Source organism: Megalops cyprinoides, chromosome 2 (assembly GCF_013368585.1).
Source record: "Megalops cyprinoides isolate fMegCyp1 chromosome 2, fMegCyp1.pri, whole genome shotgun sequence".
Lineage (NCBI taxonomy): Eukaryota > Metazoa > Chordata > Actinopteri > Elopiformes > Megalopidae > Megalops > Megalops cyprinoides.
Genome location: NC_050584.1, coordinates 66,969,542 through 66,989,541, shown reverse-complemented (window position 1 = coordinate 66,989,541; position 20,000 = coordinate 66,969,542). Strand labels below are relative to the sequence as shown.

General features: G+C 47.9%; 2 protein-coding genes across 2 annotated transcripts in view; one reads left to right on the top strand and one right to left on the bottom strand.

The window, feature by feature from the left end:
• The window catches only part of LOC118772873 (gamma-aminobutyric acid receptor subunit rho-3), a 16,194-nt gene extending 9,914 nt beyond the window's left edge, over nucleotides 1–6,280 (top strand). Inside the window, exons 4-9 of the mRNA XM_036521518.1 lie at nucleotides 1–181; nucleotides 687–769; nucleotides 1,900–2,037; nucleotides 2,957–3,109; nucleotides 4,725–4,918; nucleotides 5,984–6,280. The exon at nucleotides 1–181 is cut by the window's left edge and continues 43 nt beyond it. Of these exons, the coding sequence (XP_036377411.1) occupies nucleotides 1–181; nucleotides 687–769; nucleotides 1,900–2,037; nucleotides 2,957–3,109; nucleotides 4,725–4,918; nucleotides 5,984–6,280 (1,046 nt within the window). The remainder of the gene's footprint in view (nucleotides 182–686; nucleotides 770–1,899; nucleotides 2,038–2,956; nucleotides 3,110–4,724; nucleotides 4,919–5,983) is intronic.
• A 4,181-nt stretch (nucleotides 6,281–10,461) lies between these two features.
• The window catches only part of adgrg2a (adhesion G protein-coupled receptor G2a), a 20,054-nt gene continuing 10,515 nt past the window's right edge, over nucleotides 10,462–20,000 (bottom strand). The window contains exons 18-33 of the mRNA XM_036520589.1: nucleotides 19,924–20,000; nucleotides 18,008–19,533; nucleotides 16,820–17,692; nucleotides 16,438–16,660; nucleotides 16,165–16,321; nucleotides 15,788–15,961; nucleotides 14,398–14,517; nucleotides 14,248–14,293; nucleotides 13,959–14,062; nucleotides 13,667–13,791; nucleotides 13,068–13,339; nucleotides 12,421–12,520; nucleotides 11,785–12,068; nucleotides 11,256–11,357; nucleotides 10,763–10,909; nucleotides 10,462–10,630 (exon numbers count right to left, since the gene is read on the bottom strand). The exon at nucleotides 19,924–20,000 is cut by the window's right edge and continues 44 nt beyond it. Of these exons, the coding sequence (XP_036376482.1) occupies nucleotides 10,527–10,630; nucleotides 10,763–10,909; nucleotides 11,256–11,357; nucleotides 11,785–12,068; nucleotides 12,421–12,520; nucleotides 13,068–13,339; nucleotides 13,667–13,791; nucleotides 13,959–14,062; nucleotides 14,248–14,293; nucleotides 14,398–14,517; nucleotides 15,788–15,961; nucleotides 16,165–16,321; nucleotides 16,438–16,660; nucleotides 16,820–17,692; nucleotides 18,008–19,533; nucleotides 19,924–20,000 (4,434 nt within the window). The 3' untranslated portion in view covers nucleotides 10,462–10,526. The remainder of the gene's footprint in view (nucleotides 10,631–10,762; nucleotides 10,910–11,255; nucleotides 11,358–11,784; nucleotides 12,069–12,420; nucleotides 12,521–13,067; nucleotides 13,340–13,666; nucleotides 13,792–13,958; nucleotides 14,063–14,247; nucleotides 14,294–14,397; nucleotides 14,518–15,787; nucleotides 15,962–16,164; nucleotides 16,322–16,437; nucleotides 16,661–16,819; nucleotides 17,693–18,007; nucleotides 19,534–19,923) is intronic.

The window sequence follows — 20,000 nt, the reverse complement described above, 5'->3', positions numbered from 1 at the left end:
AGCGGCTGGCCTTCCCCTCCAGCAACAACAAGAGCCGCACCTTCGACGCCAGGCTGGTGAAGAAGATCTGGGTGCCGGACGTCTTCTTCGTCCACTCCAAACGCTCCTTCATCCACGACACCACCATGGAGAACATCATGCTCAGGGTCTACCCCGACGGCAACATCCTCTACAGCGTGAGGTACGGCCTCCAGCCACAGGGGGCGCTGTCCGTGGCGCTGTCCGCGCCTGTCCCTGCTCATATGGAAACATACATCAGTACATCATCACTGAGTGTTTGGGGTTGAGTGTAGCACAGTGCCTCCACTGTAATTGGTCCCTCAGTTAGGTGTTCCTGATGTTACTGCTACAGTCCTGGAGAGCTACTGTGACCAATCAGAGCAGTGCCTGTGCTTTTCAGAATTCTCTTTCTGAACCCATTTGTGCAAATGAAATCATACCAGCGTGTGTGTTTGTGATGTATATATGTACGGTGTGTGTGTTTGTGCGTGTGGATGTGGGTGTGTGTGGGTGTGTGTGTGTGTGTGTGTGTGTGTGTGTGTGTGTGTGTGTGTGTGTGTGTGTGTGTGTGTGTGAGTGTGTGTGAGTGTGTGTGAGTGTGTGTGGGTGTGGGTGTGTGTGCGAGTGTGTGTGAGTGTGTGTGGATGTGTACCAGTACAGCAGACTGAGTCTATGTTGTGTTGCAGGATCACAGTGACTGCTCTCTGCTCCATGGATTTCAGCAGGTTTCCCCTGGACACACAGAACTGCTCTCTGGAGCTGGAGAGCTGTGAGTATGGGCCACACACCTGTACACACCTGTACACACCCGACCCAATACCCCTGCACACATCTGAACCCAACACATACCCACACACAGGTGCTATGTCATACTCCAGGCACTTTATGTGTCTAAAACATCAGATCCAAGATCAGCTGAGCTAACCCTTCTCAAGATGAAAACCATTGTGAGAAAAAGGCTGAGAGACGCCCAGGGTCAGAGTGTCGTGACAGAACCCTTCTTTCCTTTCTGAGAGAGACACCGAAAGATGGGAGAGTGAGGCTTCAGGAAACCCCAAATGGGTGCAGCTATCATATGGTGTAGTATATTAACTGACTGACTGATCAACCAATCACAGCGTTTTTCTGTGGAGAGTAAAGTCTCCTAAACTAAGATAGATTAAGCTACATTAGGATGTATGAAGTTGTTATTGGTGGATAGGGGTCACTACCCAGAGATATCTGTCTCTCTATATTGAATTACCGAGTAAAGAGTTTAAAACTGGGTCTCTGTGATTTGCGAGGGGGCTGTCTCTCTCTGTAGCTGATTGGCGTAATGCCTTCCGTGTGACTGGCTTCTAGCTTTTCTGCACTCACATGGGGTGGCCATCCTGAGATGAAAATCCTCTCTATCTTCAGACTGTAAGCACACTGCAGTGGAGCGGTAGCTAGCTAGCAAAATGTGTTGTTTCTGTTGCACTAGTTATTGAAGTCTACTGTGGTGGCTTTGACTGCTAAGCCTTGCTGAAGGTGTATTCTCACAACAGGTCTATTCACACTTAGGGTTATCCTTATCCTGGCCTAACACTGGGCTAAAACTGGCTAGCTTACCCTCATTTCACACCCCGAAATGTTGGACCAGGGTCAGCTAGGCCCTGGGCTAAGGGTGGTGCTACCACACTTTCGACTGTTTGACTCTGAAATGAAGCAGTGCCCCACTTGTCTTAGCCCTTACCCCCTTTCGAATCCTGTTCATTATTCTTGTTACTACATCCTGCAGCTGTTAATGAACTCTGACAGCTGGATATCACAAGAAAAGAGTACGGCCATCACCTGTGTGGCTCTGTCACTTCAGAGCAGCTGAAAAGGAGTTTTCCTGTCTGGCTCCTCATCTCCCTGTTTTCTCTCTCCCTGTGGAAGATGCATATAACGAGAATGATCTAATGCTCTACTGGAAGAACGGAAACGATTCGCTACGGACAGACGAGATCTTGCTCTCTCAGTTTTTCATTGAAGAATTCCATCCCTCCAACGGGCTAGCCTTCTACAGCAGCACAGGTATGTGCATGTGTGTGTGTGTGTGTGTGTGTGCGCGTGTGTGTGTGTGCGTGTATGTGTGCATGTGTGTGTGTGTGTGTGTGAGTGTGTGTGTGTGTGTGCGTGTGTGTATGTGTGTGTGTGTGTGTGTGTATGTATACGCATGCATGTGTACACGTGTGTGTGTGTGTGTGTGTGTGTGTGTGTGTGTGTGTGTGTGTGTGTGTGTGTGTGTGTGTGTGCATGTGTGTGTGTATGTGTGCATGTGTGTGCGTGTATGTGTGTGTGTGTGTGTGTGTGTGTGTGTATATATATGTGCATGCATGTGTGTGTGGCTCCACCCTGTCTGTGTGCAGAGGGCTTCCTGTCTCCCCCCGGTGTGTGGGGCCCAGGTCTGACTCCCTCCGTTTCTGCACAGTGCAGCAGGAGCGTACAGGTTTGCGTCCACCTTAACATTCGGCCCAACTTCGCCTGTTCCACACACAGACCTACGAATGAAAAGGCAGAGGTTAATTACAGTTAAGCATACGTCACTGAAATTATGCACTGAATGCAGGCAGTCGTCCGTGTTTCTGATAACACGAGATGAGCAGGTATGAAGCAGCTCAGCACGGTGATACCGGTGGAAAGCGGAGTGTTGAGCAAAGCTGTGCTCTCCCCACTCCTGTGCTGCCTGCTAGCTTACGCTTGCTTCAGCTGCACTGTCTGTTTCTCAGAAGCATCTCTCCTGTCCTGTCTGTATCACTGCTGATCACATAATTGAAAGTAACTTTCTCTCTCTCTCTCTCCCTCCCCCTCTCTCTCTCTCTCTCCCTCCCTCTCTCTCTCTCTCCCTCTCTCTCCCTCTCCCTCCCCCTCTCTCTCTCTCTCCCTCTCTCTCTCCCTCACCCTCTCCCTCCTTCCCCCCCCCTCTCTCCCCCGCCCTCTCTCCTGCCCCCAGGCTGGTATAACCGGCTGTATATAAACTTCATTCTCAGGAGGCACATCTTCTTCTTCATGCTGCAGACGTATTTCCCCACCATGTTGATGGTCGTGCTCTCCTGGGTGTCCTTCTGGATCGACAGGAGGGCCGTCCCAGCAAGAGTCTCGCTAGGTACCACCTTGCCCACCTGTCCTCCCTCTACCTGGACACACTGACCGTTCCTTCTCACCTGTCCTGTCTTTATTGTTCCATTGATCCTCTCGGTACCTCTCTGTCCTGGATTTTTTAACAGGTACTTGTTTGCTTTCATGTAGGATGGAGGCTTGTGCAGTGTGCTGTGGTGGGTTTGCTTGGAACGCACTCACTAATCAGAGTGACTTACAGATGCTGTCTATTTACACAGCTCCCGGGCTGGTGTTTCCCCTGACAGAGAGAAATATGACTGGGGGTGTGAATAAGGAGGGAGTCGGGGGAGAAACACTTATTCTAAGATTGTCCTGTGGTCTCATTATTTACTGGAGTCCTAAATTACCCCTGGGGCGGGGCGGGATGGGGCGGGGCACCTCGTATTCCGGCTGTTTGTTTATTATGGGACAGAGGAGGTGTTTACATGCTGCAGCGGTGGACATGCCACTGGGTCAGCGTGATGTCACAGGCGTTCTGTGTCTGTGGCTGGGTGAGAGGGCGTGGCCGTTTTAGCTGCAGTGTGGGTGTTCTGGGGTCAGTACCCTGGTTAGGACCGTTCTGGGGCCCCAGTAACAGCACAGCTCACTCCGTTTCCTGATCTGTACTCTAGGGTCAGCTATACAGCTGGATCACAGGCATATAGACTTTAAACCCGTTATGAGATGTTACTTTTGCACAGCAAACTGTCTTTGTCAGAGTAACTTATGTAGCTTACAATTTTCACATGTAAGCCAGTCCAGCCTTCATACAGCTGGCCAGTCACTGAGGCCATTTGGGTTAAGAACCTTTTATAACCGTACAGCAAACAACAGCTCACTCACATCAGCCATTATAAAGTGTATCCTCCTGCCTGACCTGTGTAGCACTGTTACCCAGGTGAGTCGTAGTTGTGTGTGCGTAAAACATCAGGTGAATCATAACACAGCGAGCAGAAACTCCAGCTTCAGCCTCTCCCACTTCCTGTGTGTCATACTGCTGTGAGTCTCTCCCACTCAAAACAGGAAGTCTTTCATTCGCTCAGAGGCCAAAGGGAAAGCCGGCTCTCCGGATATGAGGAAACTCAGTGCGGGTCACTCATTCAGCGTTCCAAACACCTCCTACAACCACACCTGTACAGAGCACAGTCAGGAGGGCAGGTCTTCCTGGAACACTTTAAACACCTGAACACACCTGTACAGAACACTATCAGGAGTGGGGCTCTTCCTGTAACGCTCTAACCACCTGAGCACACCTGTACAGAACACTATCAGGAGTGGGGCTCTTCCTGTAACACTCTAACCGCCTGAGCACACCTGTACAGAGTGCAATCAGCAGTGTGGCTCTTCCTGTAGCTCTCTAACCACTTGAACACACTTGTATGCTTCTCATCATATTTAATTTACCTGGACAGTCAGCCACCAGGAATGGGATGCTTTGAACATGCAGAAGTTTGTTCCCTCACAGCCAATGAAGCCAGCCAATGAACAGAGAGATATCTGATAACAGACAGAACAGGGCGGGGTTTGTGGTGGGGAAAGATGAGGGCTGCTCTGCATCACTTCCTGCAGCTGTGTGTGTGTGTGTGTGTGTGTGCGCGTGTGCATCTCTCTCACCTGTGCAGGTATCACCACGGTGCTGACCATGTCCACCATCATCACGGGCGTGTCGGCCTCCATGCCCCAGGTGTCCTACGTCAAAGCGGTGGACATCTACCTGTGGGCCAGCTTCCTCTTCGTCTTCCTCTCCGTCATCGAGTACGCCGCTGTCAACTACTTCACCACCATCGAGGAGATGAAGAAGCTCAAGAGGGGAAAGGTCACCATCTCAGCGGGGTTGTGGGTCAGAGGTCAAGGGGCAGGAGGCTCTAGAAGTGACACAGCTTGTGCCTGTGGACCTCATAGTATCAGTTCAGCATTTTCCATTCATGATGGATTTTTTTCTGTTCAAAACAAGTTCAACCAGCACTAGGTATCTACAGATGGTCAAAGCCTCCCTCTGCTGTTCAGAGTGAGAAATTGCTCTCAGAAAAGACACAAGTGAAAAGTTTCATGGGAGACAAACATCTCAAAATTTCTTTTTTGTAAAGAAAGAGGAATCTGGAGCCCACAAATAGACAGAAAAAGACAGAAACCACCCTGTAATCCCCCAGATCTCTGAGTGTGTGAGAAACAGAATGACCCACTGTCTCAAATCAGCCAACAAATAACTGCTGTATTTATTAGAGAGTATGAAAGACGTATTGATTTACAAATGAAAGTGACATGATGAAGCCCATTATATGATTCAGCTTGGCTTTCCTTTTTTGTATATGTGTGTGTGTGAGGTGTGTGCGGTGTGTGTGTGTGTCAGTGTGTGTCAGGTATATGCGGTGTGTGTGTGTCAGGTGTATGCGGTGTGTGTGTGTGTGTGTGTGTGTGGTGTGTGTGTGTGTGTGTGTGTGTGTGAGGTATTAGGTGTGTATATGTGCGGCGTATGTGAGGTATCAGGTGTGTGTGTGAGGTGTGTGTGAGGTATCAAGTGTGTGTGTGTGCGGTGTGTGTGTGAGGTAAGTATGAGGTGTGTGAGGTGTTTGTGAGGTGTGTGTAAGGTGTGTGTGTGTGAGGTTTGTGTGTGTGTGAGGTATCAGGTGTGTGAGGTATCAGGTGTGTGTGAGGTATGTGTGAGGTATCAGGTGTGTGTGTGGTATCAGGTGTGAGGTATGTGTGAGGTATCAGGTGTGTGTGTGAGGTATCAGGTGTGTGTGAGGTATGTGTGAGGGATCAGGTGTGTGTGAGGTATCAGGTGTGTGTGAGGTATGTGTGAGGTATCAGGTGTGTGTGTGTGGTATCAGGTGTGAGGTGTGTGAGGTATCGGGTGTTAATAGCTCTGTTCTCCCTACAGCTCCCTGCCTCCTTCAACGCCACCCAGGCCATGGCCTTCGATGGCTGTTTCCATGACGATGAGATTGAGCTCTCCCCCTATCCAGAAATCTCCTCCAGCGTTGATCAGCAGGGGGCGCCCCGGAGTGCTACAGAGACCCCGCCCACAGAGGGCACCAGGCTGCGCCGAAATCGCTCTGTCAGGAAAAACATCAACTACATCATGACCAACAGCCACATGATCGACTCCTACTCACGGATACTGTTCCCTGTGGCTTACCTGCTCTTCAACATCATCTACTGGAGCATGTACTCATGAACTGCTCTACGATGGAGCATGTACTCATGAACTGCTCTACGCTGGAGTATTTACTCATGAACTGCTCTACGCTGGAGCACATACTCATGAACTGTTCTACGATGGAGCACGTACTCATGAACTGCTCTATGCTGGAGTATTTACTCATGAACTGCTCTACGCTGGAGCACATACTCATGAACTGCTCTACGCTGGAGTATTTACTCATGAACTGCTCTACGCTGGAGTATTTACTCATGAACTGCTCTACGCTGGAGCACATACTCATGAACTGCTGAACGATGGAGCATGTACTCATAAACTGCTGTACGATGGAGCATGTACTCATAAACTGCTGTACGATGGAGCACATACTCATGAACTGCTCTACGATAGAGCATGTACTCATGAACTGCTGTACGATGGAGCACATACTCATGAACTGCTCTACAATGGAATATTTACTCATGAACTGCTCTACGCTGGAGCACATACTCATGAACTGCTCTATGCTGGAGCACATACTCATGAACTGCTCTACGCTGGAGTATGTACTCATGAACTGCTCTCTGTTGGAGCACTGACTCATAAAGCCTTCTCTGCTCCAATGGAGTAAAGACTCATTATAGTCTTTCCTGCTGTCCTGGACTAGGACTCAGAAACTCTTCTCTGCTCTAATGGAGCATCGACTCTGAAACATCTCTGTACCTAAACAGACAAACATCTGAACATGTCAGTGCTACTAATTACCGCACTGTACCTCTTAACATAGCACAGCACTCCTACACACTACACACTCAAACACAGCACTATACAAAAAACACACCAATATACTCCAAAACACAGCACTATACTAAAACTCAGCACTATACTCGTAAACACAGCACTATACTCCTAAACACAGCACTATACTAAAACTCAGCACTATACTCCTAAACACAGCACGATACTCCTAAACATGGCACTATACTAAAACACAGCACTATACTCAAACACAGCACAATACTAAAACACAGCACTATATTCCTAAACACAGCACTATACTCCTAATCACAGCACTATACTCCTAATCACAGTACTATACTCCTAAACACAGCACTATACTAAAACACAACACACCAACACAGTGCAAGGGTTCCTGAACACACACTCCTGTGCAAAACACAGCACCATGATCTAAAACAACAATGCCCTTCAGTGACCCAATGAAAGTCTAAGTACTACTGTAGTCAGCTGCCTGCAGGAATGTTAGTGTCACAGGAACCAGGGTGTAATGGAAGCTTACTGCACTGCCTGCAGGAATGTTAGTGTCACAGGAACCAGGGTGTAATGGAAGCTTACTGCACTGCCTGCAGGAATGTTAGTGTTACAGGAACCAGGGTGTAATGGAAGCTTACTGCACTGCCTGCAGGAATGTTAGTGTCACAGGAACCAGGGTGTAATGGAAGCTTATTGCACTGTGTTTCTACATTAAGAGAAAAGTTCTGCTCTCCACACGATGATCTCTGTTTTAGCCACGCTTTTCTTTGCCGCTGTTGGAGGTCGGCCATATTGTGAGTGCCCGGATCCAGGCTGTAAGCCTGATTGGCTGATTGAGCACTGTGGGTGTGTGCAGCAGAGCACTATGGGTAAGCTGGTGTGATTCTGAGGGGGCTGCTCATGTGATGTGTGTGATGAGACAGGCCCACAGGGCTCACGAGGAGACTATAGATCTACCCCTCAGTTCTAATGTAGCTGTTTATTGATTGGTCCATTTATAATTGCATTTATATTTACTTTAAATGATTACATGCCTGGTATTGGCATTTTGTATGAAGGAATATGTGTGTGTGTCTGTGCTGTGACTCTGTGTGTGTGCGTGTGCGCGTGCGCAATCTGTGTGTGTGCGTGTGTGTGCGTGTGTGTGCGTGTGGGGGTGTGTATGTGTTTGTGCGTATGCACTCTGTGTGTGCTTCTGTGCTGTGTCTCAGTGTGTATGTATGTGTGTGTGTGTGTGTGGGGGTGTGTATGTGTTTGTGCGTATGCACTCTGTGTGTGCTTCTGTGCTGTGTCTCTGTGTGTATGTATGTGTGTTTATGTGTGTGTGTGTGTGTTTGTGTGTGTGTTCGTGTGCGTATGTCTTGGTCCTGGAGCTGGAAGGTAGATAAAAAAGGCAAAAACAACTTTAAAAACAAAAATATCTTTATTATTTATTTACCTGCAATCAGCTGTTTCTAAATTGTAAAATTATAAATGTATAGTTGTTGAACATCCACGAAATAAACAAACGCTTGAAAAAAAAAATCTTGGTTTACAAATTCAGTGAAAACTATAAATTTTTCCAAAAAGTATAATTCACGTCAGCAGACAGTAAAAAAAGCCTTCATAAAAAAAGCAATAAAAAACTTCAGATTTACAAATTTGCATCAAATTCAAGTAAAACAACAGAGAACTTCCTGGTCTTCTTGGATGGAGCTCTGCGCTCTTGGGATGCAGTACAGTGTGCATGAGCACACAGCACGCTGCATGGTGCTGCCATCCCCCTGGCCCTCACTGCACCAGCGTATCCGCCCCACTGGGCCCTCACTGCACCCAGCGTATCCGTCCCACTGGCCCTCACTGCGTATCCGTCCCCCTGGCCCTCACTGCACCAGCGTATCCGCCCCACTGGGCCCTCACTGCGTATCCGTCCCACTGGGCCTCACTGCACCCAGAGTATCCGTCCCACTGGGCCTCCCTGCACCCAGCGTATCCGTCCCACTGGCCCTCACTGCGTAGCCGTCCCACTGGGCCTCACTGCACCCAGAGTATCCGTCCCACTGTGCCTCACTGCGTATCCGTCCCACTGGGCCCTCACTGCACCCAGAGTATCCGTCCCACTGGGCCCTCAGTGCACCAGCGTATCCGTCCCACTGGCCCTCACTGCACCAGCGTAGCCGTCCCACTGGGCCTCACTGCACCCAGCGTAGCCGTCCCACTGGGCCTCACTGCACCAGCGTATCAGCTCCTCCCCTGTAAACCTACACAGTGTAAAGCACTCGCTCCTGGTCAGTGGAAACACTCCACCACCAGATCACTGAGTCACAGACTTTCTGCATCTGCTTCTACGTCTGAAATACACTCTGTGCCTTCATCTTTCATCTTTGTCAACTTCACTATGTTTTTAAATCACAGTTATGTAATGAATTTGTTTGCTTGTTTCGATGAGAAATGTTCGAATGCAGTTTCTACCAGCCCGCAAACCAGGAAGTAATCTTTCTAGGAGGCAGACAACCTGCAGCTGCGTTATCTTCGATCACATGATCCTCCATCAGACCAGTCAGCAACGCAATTCAGCCACAGCTCTGCAACAACTGGTCCCAGTTCAGTTTGAAAATCCATGAGGATGGAACAGTAAACCATCTAAGGGTGTTTTCATCTCCAGGAGAATAAACTGAGTTCAGTCCTTCAGTAAGGCTGATGGGAACAAGGCAACATTCTCCTGTATGATGTATACATCAAACACATCAATGCATGGACACTGTGCCAACTAAAAGGTAGAAAGAAAAAAAATCCCACAATGATTTCAAAGGGATGTGTTTTCAAAAGAAGGCGTGGTGAGTGCACACCCACTGCCTTTAACAACAGTGTCGGGAGTTAGCTCATAGGCTCTCAGATTTCTTTGTCTCCCACCTTCCCAGAATCCACTGCGTTGTCTACAAGTCTTCTCTAATTCGCTAATGTTTCCTTTACCTTAAGGTCATGCCTTATCCTGCAAGAGCTGGAAAACTCAGAACTAAAAAGGCAAACCGGTTTAACACTGTTTCAGAAGACAGAGGAGAAACAGGACACACCGCCACACACAGCAATGTCTGTGAGAAATGAACCTCTCTCTCCATTCTGGGACACCCGTCACACTAGACTCCCCTCAGTCAGGGTGAATTACACGGCTTACATTAGACACATTCATACAGCTGGATATTTACCAAAGCAAGACTGAGCACCTTGCTCAGCAGTGCCACATTCTGGATTTGGTCTCACAGCTCTTTGTTTGTGAGCTTAGCTTCCTAACCCACACAGCACAGCTGCACAACTTTTCCTTGTTGGTTAAAGGAATTCCTGTCACAAGGTGACTTTTATCATATACTTATAAAATGTCTGGAAAAAGGCATTCCCTGTTTCAGTGGATTATGGCACAGAACCCACCTCCCACTGGGCTCAAGGACAGACATTTTTACCCCCCCTAGACCCCCCAAACCCAACACTGTGGGCTAAAGGACAAACAGAAGACCACATCTTCTCCCAGAATTCACTGCAGTCTCTGAGTCCGGTGCCTGCTGTTGATCTCATTGAAGACCACATCCCCATTCACTTCCTCCAGTGATGTGATCATGGTGTTCTCATGAGGACCACCTGCAGAGCGGAGACACACACACACCGATGGTTAGACTCTGTTGTGATGGGTTAGCTGGCCCTGGTTCTGCTGCGGGGGGGCAGTCTGGGCCGGCAGAGCTGCAACTTAGCCGTGGATCTGGCTCCACCCACCCACGCTGGGCTGCTCTATGCTCTCGCTGGCCAGGAAGGAGGTGCTGGAGGTGTTGTTGGACAGCATGGAGCTGGAGGAGTGAAAGGAGGCTGCAGTGATCACTGAGTGCTTCTTCGTGTTGTTCTGGGTGGCAGTGCGGCTCCATTCTGGGTAGACAGAGAGTGACACTGTTAGCATGTGGTTACGTGGAACAGGGGGCGGGGGGGGGGGCGCTGCAGGCACAAGGGCTTTGTCCCCCAGGGGATTAACTATTACATGTTCAGGTGCAAGACAGGTCTAAAGAAACATCTTAAGAACCATCTTACAATACATCCAACATCATCCATTCTTACAGTCCCCAGCCTGATTATCCAACGCCTGGCTTGCAGGTCCCACCCTCAGATACCCCAGCATGACAGCACAGGTTATACAGCGTGATAACGGCCGTAAGCCCCCTGCTCATCACCGCCGTCTCTCCCGTTCTCGGACCGCGCCGGGGCTTTTCTTCTGTACCTGTGTTTTCCGCCAGCCGCAGCTTCCCGCAGCACAGGTAGGTCCTCCACTGTTTGCGAACGTTCTCCTTGATGGCGCAGTGGAACACGAAGATGAAGAACCCTGCGAGAGAGCCGGCATTGACACCGTGTTACAGGTGCGTATTACACCACAGCCAGGACTTCAGAGGGCCTGCGCTGTAACAACTTAGAAAATCATAAAAGGAAGAGCAAATATTATCTCCTATAAAGGGGACACAGAATGATTCCCCGAAACACACTGACCTAAGGAAGGTATTTAGCTGGACAGGCTAAGAATGCGTTACCCTGGTAAAAGGGGTCTACTTGGTTTGTGCTTCATCTCAACAAATTCTTTCCCTAGATACAACTGATAAAGGTTTTAGTGAAGTGAGCAGTGATGGAATTTTGCACTGTAGTGTGATTAGACATTTGAGGTGGGGTTTTGGAGAGTAAGGTGATTGGCTGTGGGGTTTTGGAGAGTAAGGTGATTGGTTGGGCAGTGTATCTGTCTCCAGTGTGTGGAAGCTCACCCTGCAGAGAGTTGAAGATGGCAAACAGGTACATGAATGCCAGGTTGACGGGTCCCCAGGCGAAGAAGGCGAAGCCCCAGGTCAGGCCCAGGAGGACTGTGAGTCCGACCACACTGCGCAGATCCTGTAGCCCGTTGCGGTGCTGGGTGTTATGGGGGTTCTGCCGCTTGATCCGGTAAAGCTGCACCATCACCACCACGAACATGGCCAGGTTCACCACGAAGACCAGGCAGAAGTAGGCCACCACCGCCACGTAGAAGGCAATGTCATTCTTCAGCCAGCAGCTGCAGGAAGGTCACACAGAGGTCACACCTCCTGTCTATGGGTGGATAGTGTATATTACATCCCTTGATTTACTTATCTGTCTGTAGAAGCAGCCATGAGCATTTTCCTTCTGCTGATAAAGACTAGAGTGACTCAGAGGAAGCAGTTAGGTTTCTTAAGTCTGTATCAGGTCAGTTTTTCAGTTTTTAGCCTCCCTGAATGATTCAGTCCCTGCATATTCCATTTCAGAAAAGTGATAATGCTGGAATCCAGGGTATTTCTCATTAAGGCTGACATTAAAATAATACTTATTTCCATTGAGTAAAACTTTAGTACAGTTATGATCATGTTTAAAATAAAAAAAGAACTCACAAATCATCCGTGGTGCCGTCGCTGAACCTTCCGTAGGAAATAAGGCCGTAGTTGTCTTTGCTGATCGCGATCACAATGATGACCACAATGAGAGGAACACCTGAAACGTTCCAGCAAAGGGATAAGGCATTAATGCGTTTACACGCCCGCTGTCAGAATCCGCATATGGGCGTCGGTCAGAATGTTAAACCAGCACCATCTGATACAGAAATGCTAACAGGGCTTCAGAATGATCATCCAGCAGGGTTTCTAGCATCCTCTGAAACACTGACACCCTCAAAGTTAAGACTGAGTTAACAGATTAAGTAAATTCCCCCCCCCCCCCCCCATTTTTTGGGACAATAAATTCAGGAAACATAAACTGGAACACACTGGGTATTAGGCTCTAGAACTTCGTCAAATCCAGTTGGGGGGTGTGGGGGGGGGGGGGTGTACCACACAGCAACACTCCAGGAGCAACTGCTGTTGGTCTGTACTAACTAATCTATATTTATACATTGAACGGACACCCTTTTCCGGGGCACTTTGGGTTAAGTACCTTGCAGAATGATATAACAGTAGGTGAACATGATTATGCGGTTTCACGCGGTCACTATTACACAACAACGTTGTTCTGACTTTAGAAGCAGGTGTTAACGATGGCCTACCCCAGCCGAAGAGGGAGAACTTGAGCATGTATCTCGACATGTACGTGTTGAAGACCTTGACGATGGCCAGGTACATGTGGAAGGCCTCCAGGCCCATCCAGGTGAAGGAGACGAGCAGGAAGTAGTGCAGGAAGAAGGCGGTGGAGATGCAGAGGCCCACGGCGCTCGGGTACAGCGCCAGCCACGAGTCCAGCAGGAAGACCAGGTTGAGCAGCAGCAGTGCCGTGCACAGCTGGATCAGGATCTTGGAGGGGATGTCCCTCCGCAGCTTCCTGCAGGAAGAAGAAAAAAGCGGACTGAAACGTTTTCTCGCGCCCGTTTAGAGATGTCACTGGACTACAAATTTCTGCGAATTTTTGTGTAATCGCTTGGCTTTCCTGTGGGTGTTGTCATATAGTGAAGAGAGGTGAAAGGTCACAGGTTACACTCAGAACAAAGTCACATTCAACTGTTCTGTTACTTCCATTTACGTACGATTTTCACTGTGAATGTTTACCACAGTAACAACATGATTCCACACAATCGCTGAATGTACTGTTTTCCTGCGTGTGCTGCTGCGTGGTACAGAGAGGTGAAGGGTCACAGGTCATGTGACTCACTCAAAGGCGATGTAGGTGAGCAGAGTGACAGAGAGGAAGATGGCGGAGATCCCACAGCCGATGTAGGTGATGAAGGTCAGGATGGTGGCCTGCAGTCGGTCTGTTATGCCCTGTCTGGAAATATCCTGCAAGACAGAGATCAACAGACATTTGGTGTGATAATATCCAACCTCTGATACAGCAAATCCGCATTTCAGGTAACAGAGAAAGAAGGTGTGCATCAGTGGGGCAGATGTACCTACAGCAGGTGTGGGAGAGAGCAGGTGTATTGCTTGACTACACGGACACTCACCAAAAGCACAGCGAAGCTGGTGAGATGGTTACAGCTGCAGACGGTCTCCTCCTCTGTCGTGTTCTGAACAGAGCAGCCGTCAGGGTTCCAGCCTCCTGATCCATCTGCCACAAACAAAAAACAGCATTAAGACCCGCAGGAAAGCAGGCAGAAGTACACCAGCTATTTCACTAGCTTGCACGGTGCTTGGCTAAATCACTCTGTACAACAGGGCTGCCAGGGCCATTGGCAATAGACTGAGTCTTTAATCCCATAGTGAAAGAAAGCCACAAAGGCAGGCAACACTCACCATTGAGGCTGAAGTCCCAGAACACACAAGAGACAGTGAAGTTCCCCTGTGGGAGAGACAGATGGAGCCGAGAAGACAGCCACACATCAGTAAATAAATGGATACACCGTAAACTAGACATAAACAAACCCCTCCCCACTGCTACTATACCGGGACATTTTTGTTTTGCAGAGTGAAAACCACATTTTCTGTCAGGTCGCTGATTGACAGGTTGGTCACACTTGTACCCAGAATGTCACTGTTCAGCCTCCGCTGGCCGAGGGCTCGATCCTAGAGGCGACCGAGAGAGAGAGATAGACGGAGAAACTAATCACATTCAATAAATAAATAATAATAAATAAGCATGTCCAACAAACAAAAAGGGGATGTTTGCATGTTTTATTATTATTATTATTTTATTATTATTATTATTATTATTATTTAAAATGTGTTTGACTCGATTTGTCCTGAAGAACAAAACTATAAACTTCTTTAAAATGATGCAAAGGATGCAGAGTTAACAGTTACATGAATGAGTCGGAGGTTATTTTGGAACAACCTATACCCCCTGGTGTCAGACTATAGCAAATGACATGAAAGTCAAATTCCAGCCCTGCACATTTGAATTTCAATACTGTAGCTTTTCTCTGCACAACATGAATATCAACGTATAAAATACAACCCAAAAGATGTGTTCCTTTACAGCCATTGGCCATTGAGAATAAACAAGATCAAAACTGGACCAATGATATGGCAGTTCTTTGCAAAGACAGGTTCACCACAACAAGGAGTGTGTAGGAAGACCTCTTCTAAGAGAAATATGACTAGAGAAATACTGCCAGTCCTGAACCCTGACAGAAAAGATAAAAATAACCGAAAAATAATGATGCTCCCAAAAACTAGGGCTACTAACAGAAAAAGAGATATTACATTACTTTAAACAGCTCCACCCATCTTTAGCATGTGCTCCCTGAGTAATGTGAACAACTGTTGTACAATAAGTTTGTTTCAAAAACTGTATGTTGTCTTTTCGATTCTCTCCCTGTATACTGTCAGTCTGTGGAGCATTCTGTGCTTGTGTGAAAATATCTGCCTGTCCTGTCTGTCCAAACTCTGCTGCTTCTGCATGTATAACTCAGAGGCCCCGTGTGGGCTGGTCCAACAACGAGAGAAATTTCAACCTGCTGTTTTACAACATACTGAAAAAGGGCCAAGTGAACCTCAGTACCTTATGGGCGTAATTTGGCAACATTCATTTCTGGTTATATTTCAGGTTTCAGAGTTTAGAGATAAAAAAATTTTAAGGAGGATTAAATACAAAACTCAACTCCTAGTGATGTAATATATTAAGCATAGGTTCTTCAATCGGAGAACATTTCTGTAGCTGTCTTTTGAGGACTCACCTCTTCAGACTGCCTGGGTTAATCTGGTTCAGGTCTACTCAACTGGGTCATGACACACAGTGATCAGGAAGAGCAGCAGAGAGGCAGAGGAATTGGAGCTGATCAGGGGAGGATGAGCAGAAAGCCAGAGGAAGAGCTGGAGGAAGAGGAGCAGGCACCTGGAAGACGGTGCTCTTCTTGTAGAAGTTGAAATGGACCCTGGAGGCCTGCAGCTGCTCCTCTGGAGTCAGGCCGTCAGTCAGGGAGGCAGGCAGTGTGATGGAGCCCAGGGTGGAGTTGGGTCCAGTAGCCCTCACACTCCTGTGAGCGCCGCGCTCACCTCTGACACTGACCTGCAGGGCATGATCGACATACACACACAGCGAGCATGTTAACACTCACATCATACAGCAGGCTTACTCATGCATGGATGGGGCCAGCTATCAAACACATGCCTGGCGTGTAAAACAGATGTGTCTGAATTTTACTGGTGAGTGTGTGTGTGTGTGTGTGTGTGTGTGTGTGTGTGTGTATGGGGGGCGTGGGTGTACTGGACCTGCAGATCGGAAGGGTCTGCGATGGAGAAAGACGTCTCCTTGAAGCTGGTGCCATCCACCTTCCTCACGGCCAGAGCGAGCGATGTAGCCGTGATGGTCTCTGTCTCCCCCTGCACCTCCAGCTTCAGCCCCAACGTTTCCACCGCCCTGATTATCCTGAGAGCAGCAGGAACAGCAGGATTCTGGGTAAATGTGCTGTTAGGTTTTTTTTTGTTTGTTTGGGGGGGTGAGTGATGTTGGGTTGAAGCTGTTGAGCTCTCCTTCAGGCTGACCTGGTGGAGGAGGATGCCAGGGTGTCAGCGGAGGCATTGAGCAGATTGCTGATGATGGTGACCAGCCTGCGGCCCAGGGCCAGGCTGACATTGGGCCCAGACAGCAGGTCCTCCAGCTGGGACACCAGCTGGTCCACCTGGGAGGAGTTGAGAGCGGACACATCCTTCGTCAGGTTCAGCAGCCGGTCTGCCTGAGTCTCTGTGCTCTCCGTTGTCATGGTTACTGCAGGAAAGGGGAGGAGCATGTCAGTTTAATGCTGAGGGATGAACAGCGACAGAGTTGGGGTGTACCAGACAGCAACCCCAACCATATTTGGCATGGTCGCCATGGTAACCTGCAGTCGAGTAGAGAGAGCGTGTGGGTGATGTTCGCCATGGTTACCTGTGGTGGCAGTCGTGGAGGCAGTAGCTGCTGTAGTGGAGTTCGCCGGAGGGGTGTCGGTGGGGTTGACCGGGGGAATGACCGCGGGGACGGTGGAGTTTGTGGTTGTGATGGTGGTGGTGGTTGTGCTATTGGTGGTTGCTGGCCCTCGTGTTGGGCCGACTGGGAGTGGCTCAGCTGCACCTGTGCTGGAGGCTGTAGTGTTGGCAGACTGTGTGGTTGAGATCTGTGTAATGTTGGCTAAAGGTGTTGTGGTGTGTCTTTGTGTTACATTCGGCTGGACCTCACTCTGTCGTGTTGCTGTCTGCTGCATAGGAGTTGTTACATTGTACTTTGTAGTGTTCAGTAGACGAGCTGTTACATTAGGTTGCATTGTGATGTCTACTGGAAGGCTTGTGGTATTAACTCGTGTTGTTGTGCCTGCCAGAGCTGTTGTGTTAGGCTGCATTGTGGTAGTTGCCAAAGCTGTTGCATTAGGTTGTGTTGTGATATTCAGTGGGAGAATGGTTTTATTCAATGGCATTATTGTGACATTAACTGGAACAGCTGTTGTGTTATATAGTGTTGTGTTTGGTGGGAGAGTTGTGTTATATGGCGTTGTGACATTAACTGGAATAGCTGTTGTGTTTGGTGGGAGAGTTGTGTTGTATGAGGTTGTGAAATTAACTGGAATAGCTGTTGTGATATATAGTGTTATGTTTGGTTGAGGAGTTGTATTATATGACATTGTGATATTAACAGGAACAGCTGTTGTGTTTGGTGGGAGAGTTGTGTTGTATGAGGTTGTGAAATTAACTGGAATAGCTGTTGTGTATGGTGGGAGAGTTGTGTTATGTGGCGTTGTGACATTAACTGGAATAGCTGTTGTGTTTGGTGGGAGAGTTGTATTATATGGTGTTGTGACATTAACGGGCATAGCTGTTGTGATATATAGTGTTATGTTTGGTTGAGGAGTTGTATTATATGACATTGTGATATTAACAGGAACAGCTGTTGTGTTTGGTGGGAGAGTTGTGTTATGTGGCGTTGTGACATTAACTGGAATAGCTGTTGTGTTTGGTGGGAGAGTTGTGTTATATGGCGTTGTGATATTAACTGGAATAGCTGTTGTGTTTGGTGGGAGAGTTGTGTTATATGGCGTTGTGATATTAACTGGAATAGCTGTTGTGTTATATAGTGTTGTGTTTGGTGGGAGAGTTGTGTTATATGGCGTTGTGATATTAACTGGAATAGCTGTTGTGTTATATAGTGTTGTGTTTGGTGGGACAGTTGTGTTATACGGTGCTGTGATATTAACTGGAAGAGATGTTGTGTTATATTGTGTTATGTTTGGTTGAGAAGTTGTATTAAATGAGGTTGTGATATTAAGTGGAATAGTTGTGTTATGTTGTGTTGTGTTGGGTGGGAGAGTTGTAAGGTTAAGTGGACGAGCTGTTGCGTTTTGCACAATCGCAGCATTCAGAAGAGCCGTTGTATTGTATTGTGCTGTGTTCAGTGGCAGTACTGTTGTGTTACTTTGTGTGGTGTTGAGTAAAAGGCTGGTTGTGTTATACTGTGCTGCTGTGTTCAGTGGAATCGCTGTTGTATTATTTTCTGTTATGTTTGGTGGAAGAGTTGTTGTAGTATATGGTTTTGTGATGTTCAGTGTCATTGTTGTGTTTAATGGAGCAGTTGTTGTATTATATGTTGTTATGATTAGTGGCAAAAATGTTGTATTTTGTTGTTGCATGATATTTGGTGGAATGGTGGTCATGTTCAATGATCTTGTTATGTTTGGTGGAGGACCTGTTATATTGTACTGTGTTGCAGTGTCTACCAGAAAACCTGTTGTGTTATACTGTGTTGTGTTTGGTGGAAACGTTGTTGTATTATATGAAGCTGTTGCGTTATACTGTGTTGTGTTTGGAGGAAGAGTTGTGTTATATGTGGTTGTGATATTAACTGGAATAGCTGTTGTGTTTTGTTTTACTGTAGTAACGGGCAGGAGAGCTGTTGTGTTGTATTGTGTAGTATTTCGTGAGAGAGTTACGCTATATGGCACTGTGACATTGACTGGAAGAGCTGTTGTGTTAGGTTGTGTTGTGTTTGGTGGAAACGTTGTTGTATTATATGAAGCTGTTGTGTTGGCTGGAAGAGCTGTATTGAGTTGCCTGGTGGTGTTCAGTGGAGGAGATGTTGTACTGTGTTGTATGGTGGTGTTCAGTGGAGGAGATGTTGTATTGTGTTGTATGGTGGTGTTCAGTGGAGGAGATGTTGTACTGTGTTGTATGGTGGTGTTCAGTGGAGGAGATGTTGTACTGTGTTGTATGGTGGTGTTCAGTGGAGGAGATGTTGTATTGAATTGTGTGGTGGTATTCAGTGGAGCAGATGTTATATTCAGATCTCTGGTGGTGTTAAGCAGAGCAGAGGTTGTATTGAGTTGCCTGGTGGTGTTCACTTCTCTGGTGGTGTTCAGTGGAAGAGCCACTGTGCTCTGTTGGGCAGTGGCATTGTGAGATGAGATTGTGTTTGTGTGGGCGGTGGGGACAGTGCTATTGGCTGTGGCTGTGCTGGCTGTAGCCAACGGGGTGGCCTGGCTGGCTGCGGTGAAGGGTGCGGAGAAACTGTGGGAGGAAGTCGGAGACGGAGTGGGTGTGGTGGTGGGCGTGGTCAGGGGAGGGGGAGGGTGTGTGCAGCTCTCATTCAGCAGCACACCCAGAGTTTCATCCTGCTTGCTGAGGGAAGCGGAACAAAAACACGGAAAACATCCTATTTATTCACTGAACTCAGACCAAACCAGGCCCCGGCTTTCATGAAGTAAAAACACTGAAACACTTTCAGTTAGCCCTTCAGTTATCTTAGCCAACGCAAGAGATTCTGCCCAGATCCAGGCACCATACACCTGGTTAAGGGAACTAAACTGAAAAAGGCAAAATTTCAATCCCTGATGAGTGCCATTCTTAGTGTCTGTCCGTTTTACCCTGTAGATTAATGCAAAGCTTTGGATTAAGGTCTATGTCAGCCCTGAAGATCTATCTGCACGGTGCATGGTCTTGTATGTGCACAGCGCTCAGCAGTCTCTGTGAACAGTATGTGGCGGAGTGTGTGAGCAGTTCAGTACTGACCAGGTGAACACAAAGGGACTGGAAGTCTCACAGATCTGGGAGGCAGTGAGGTCCACAGAGACCCAGGTAAAGCTGGA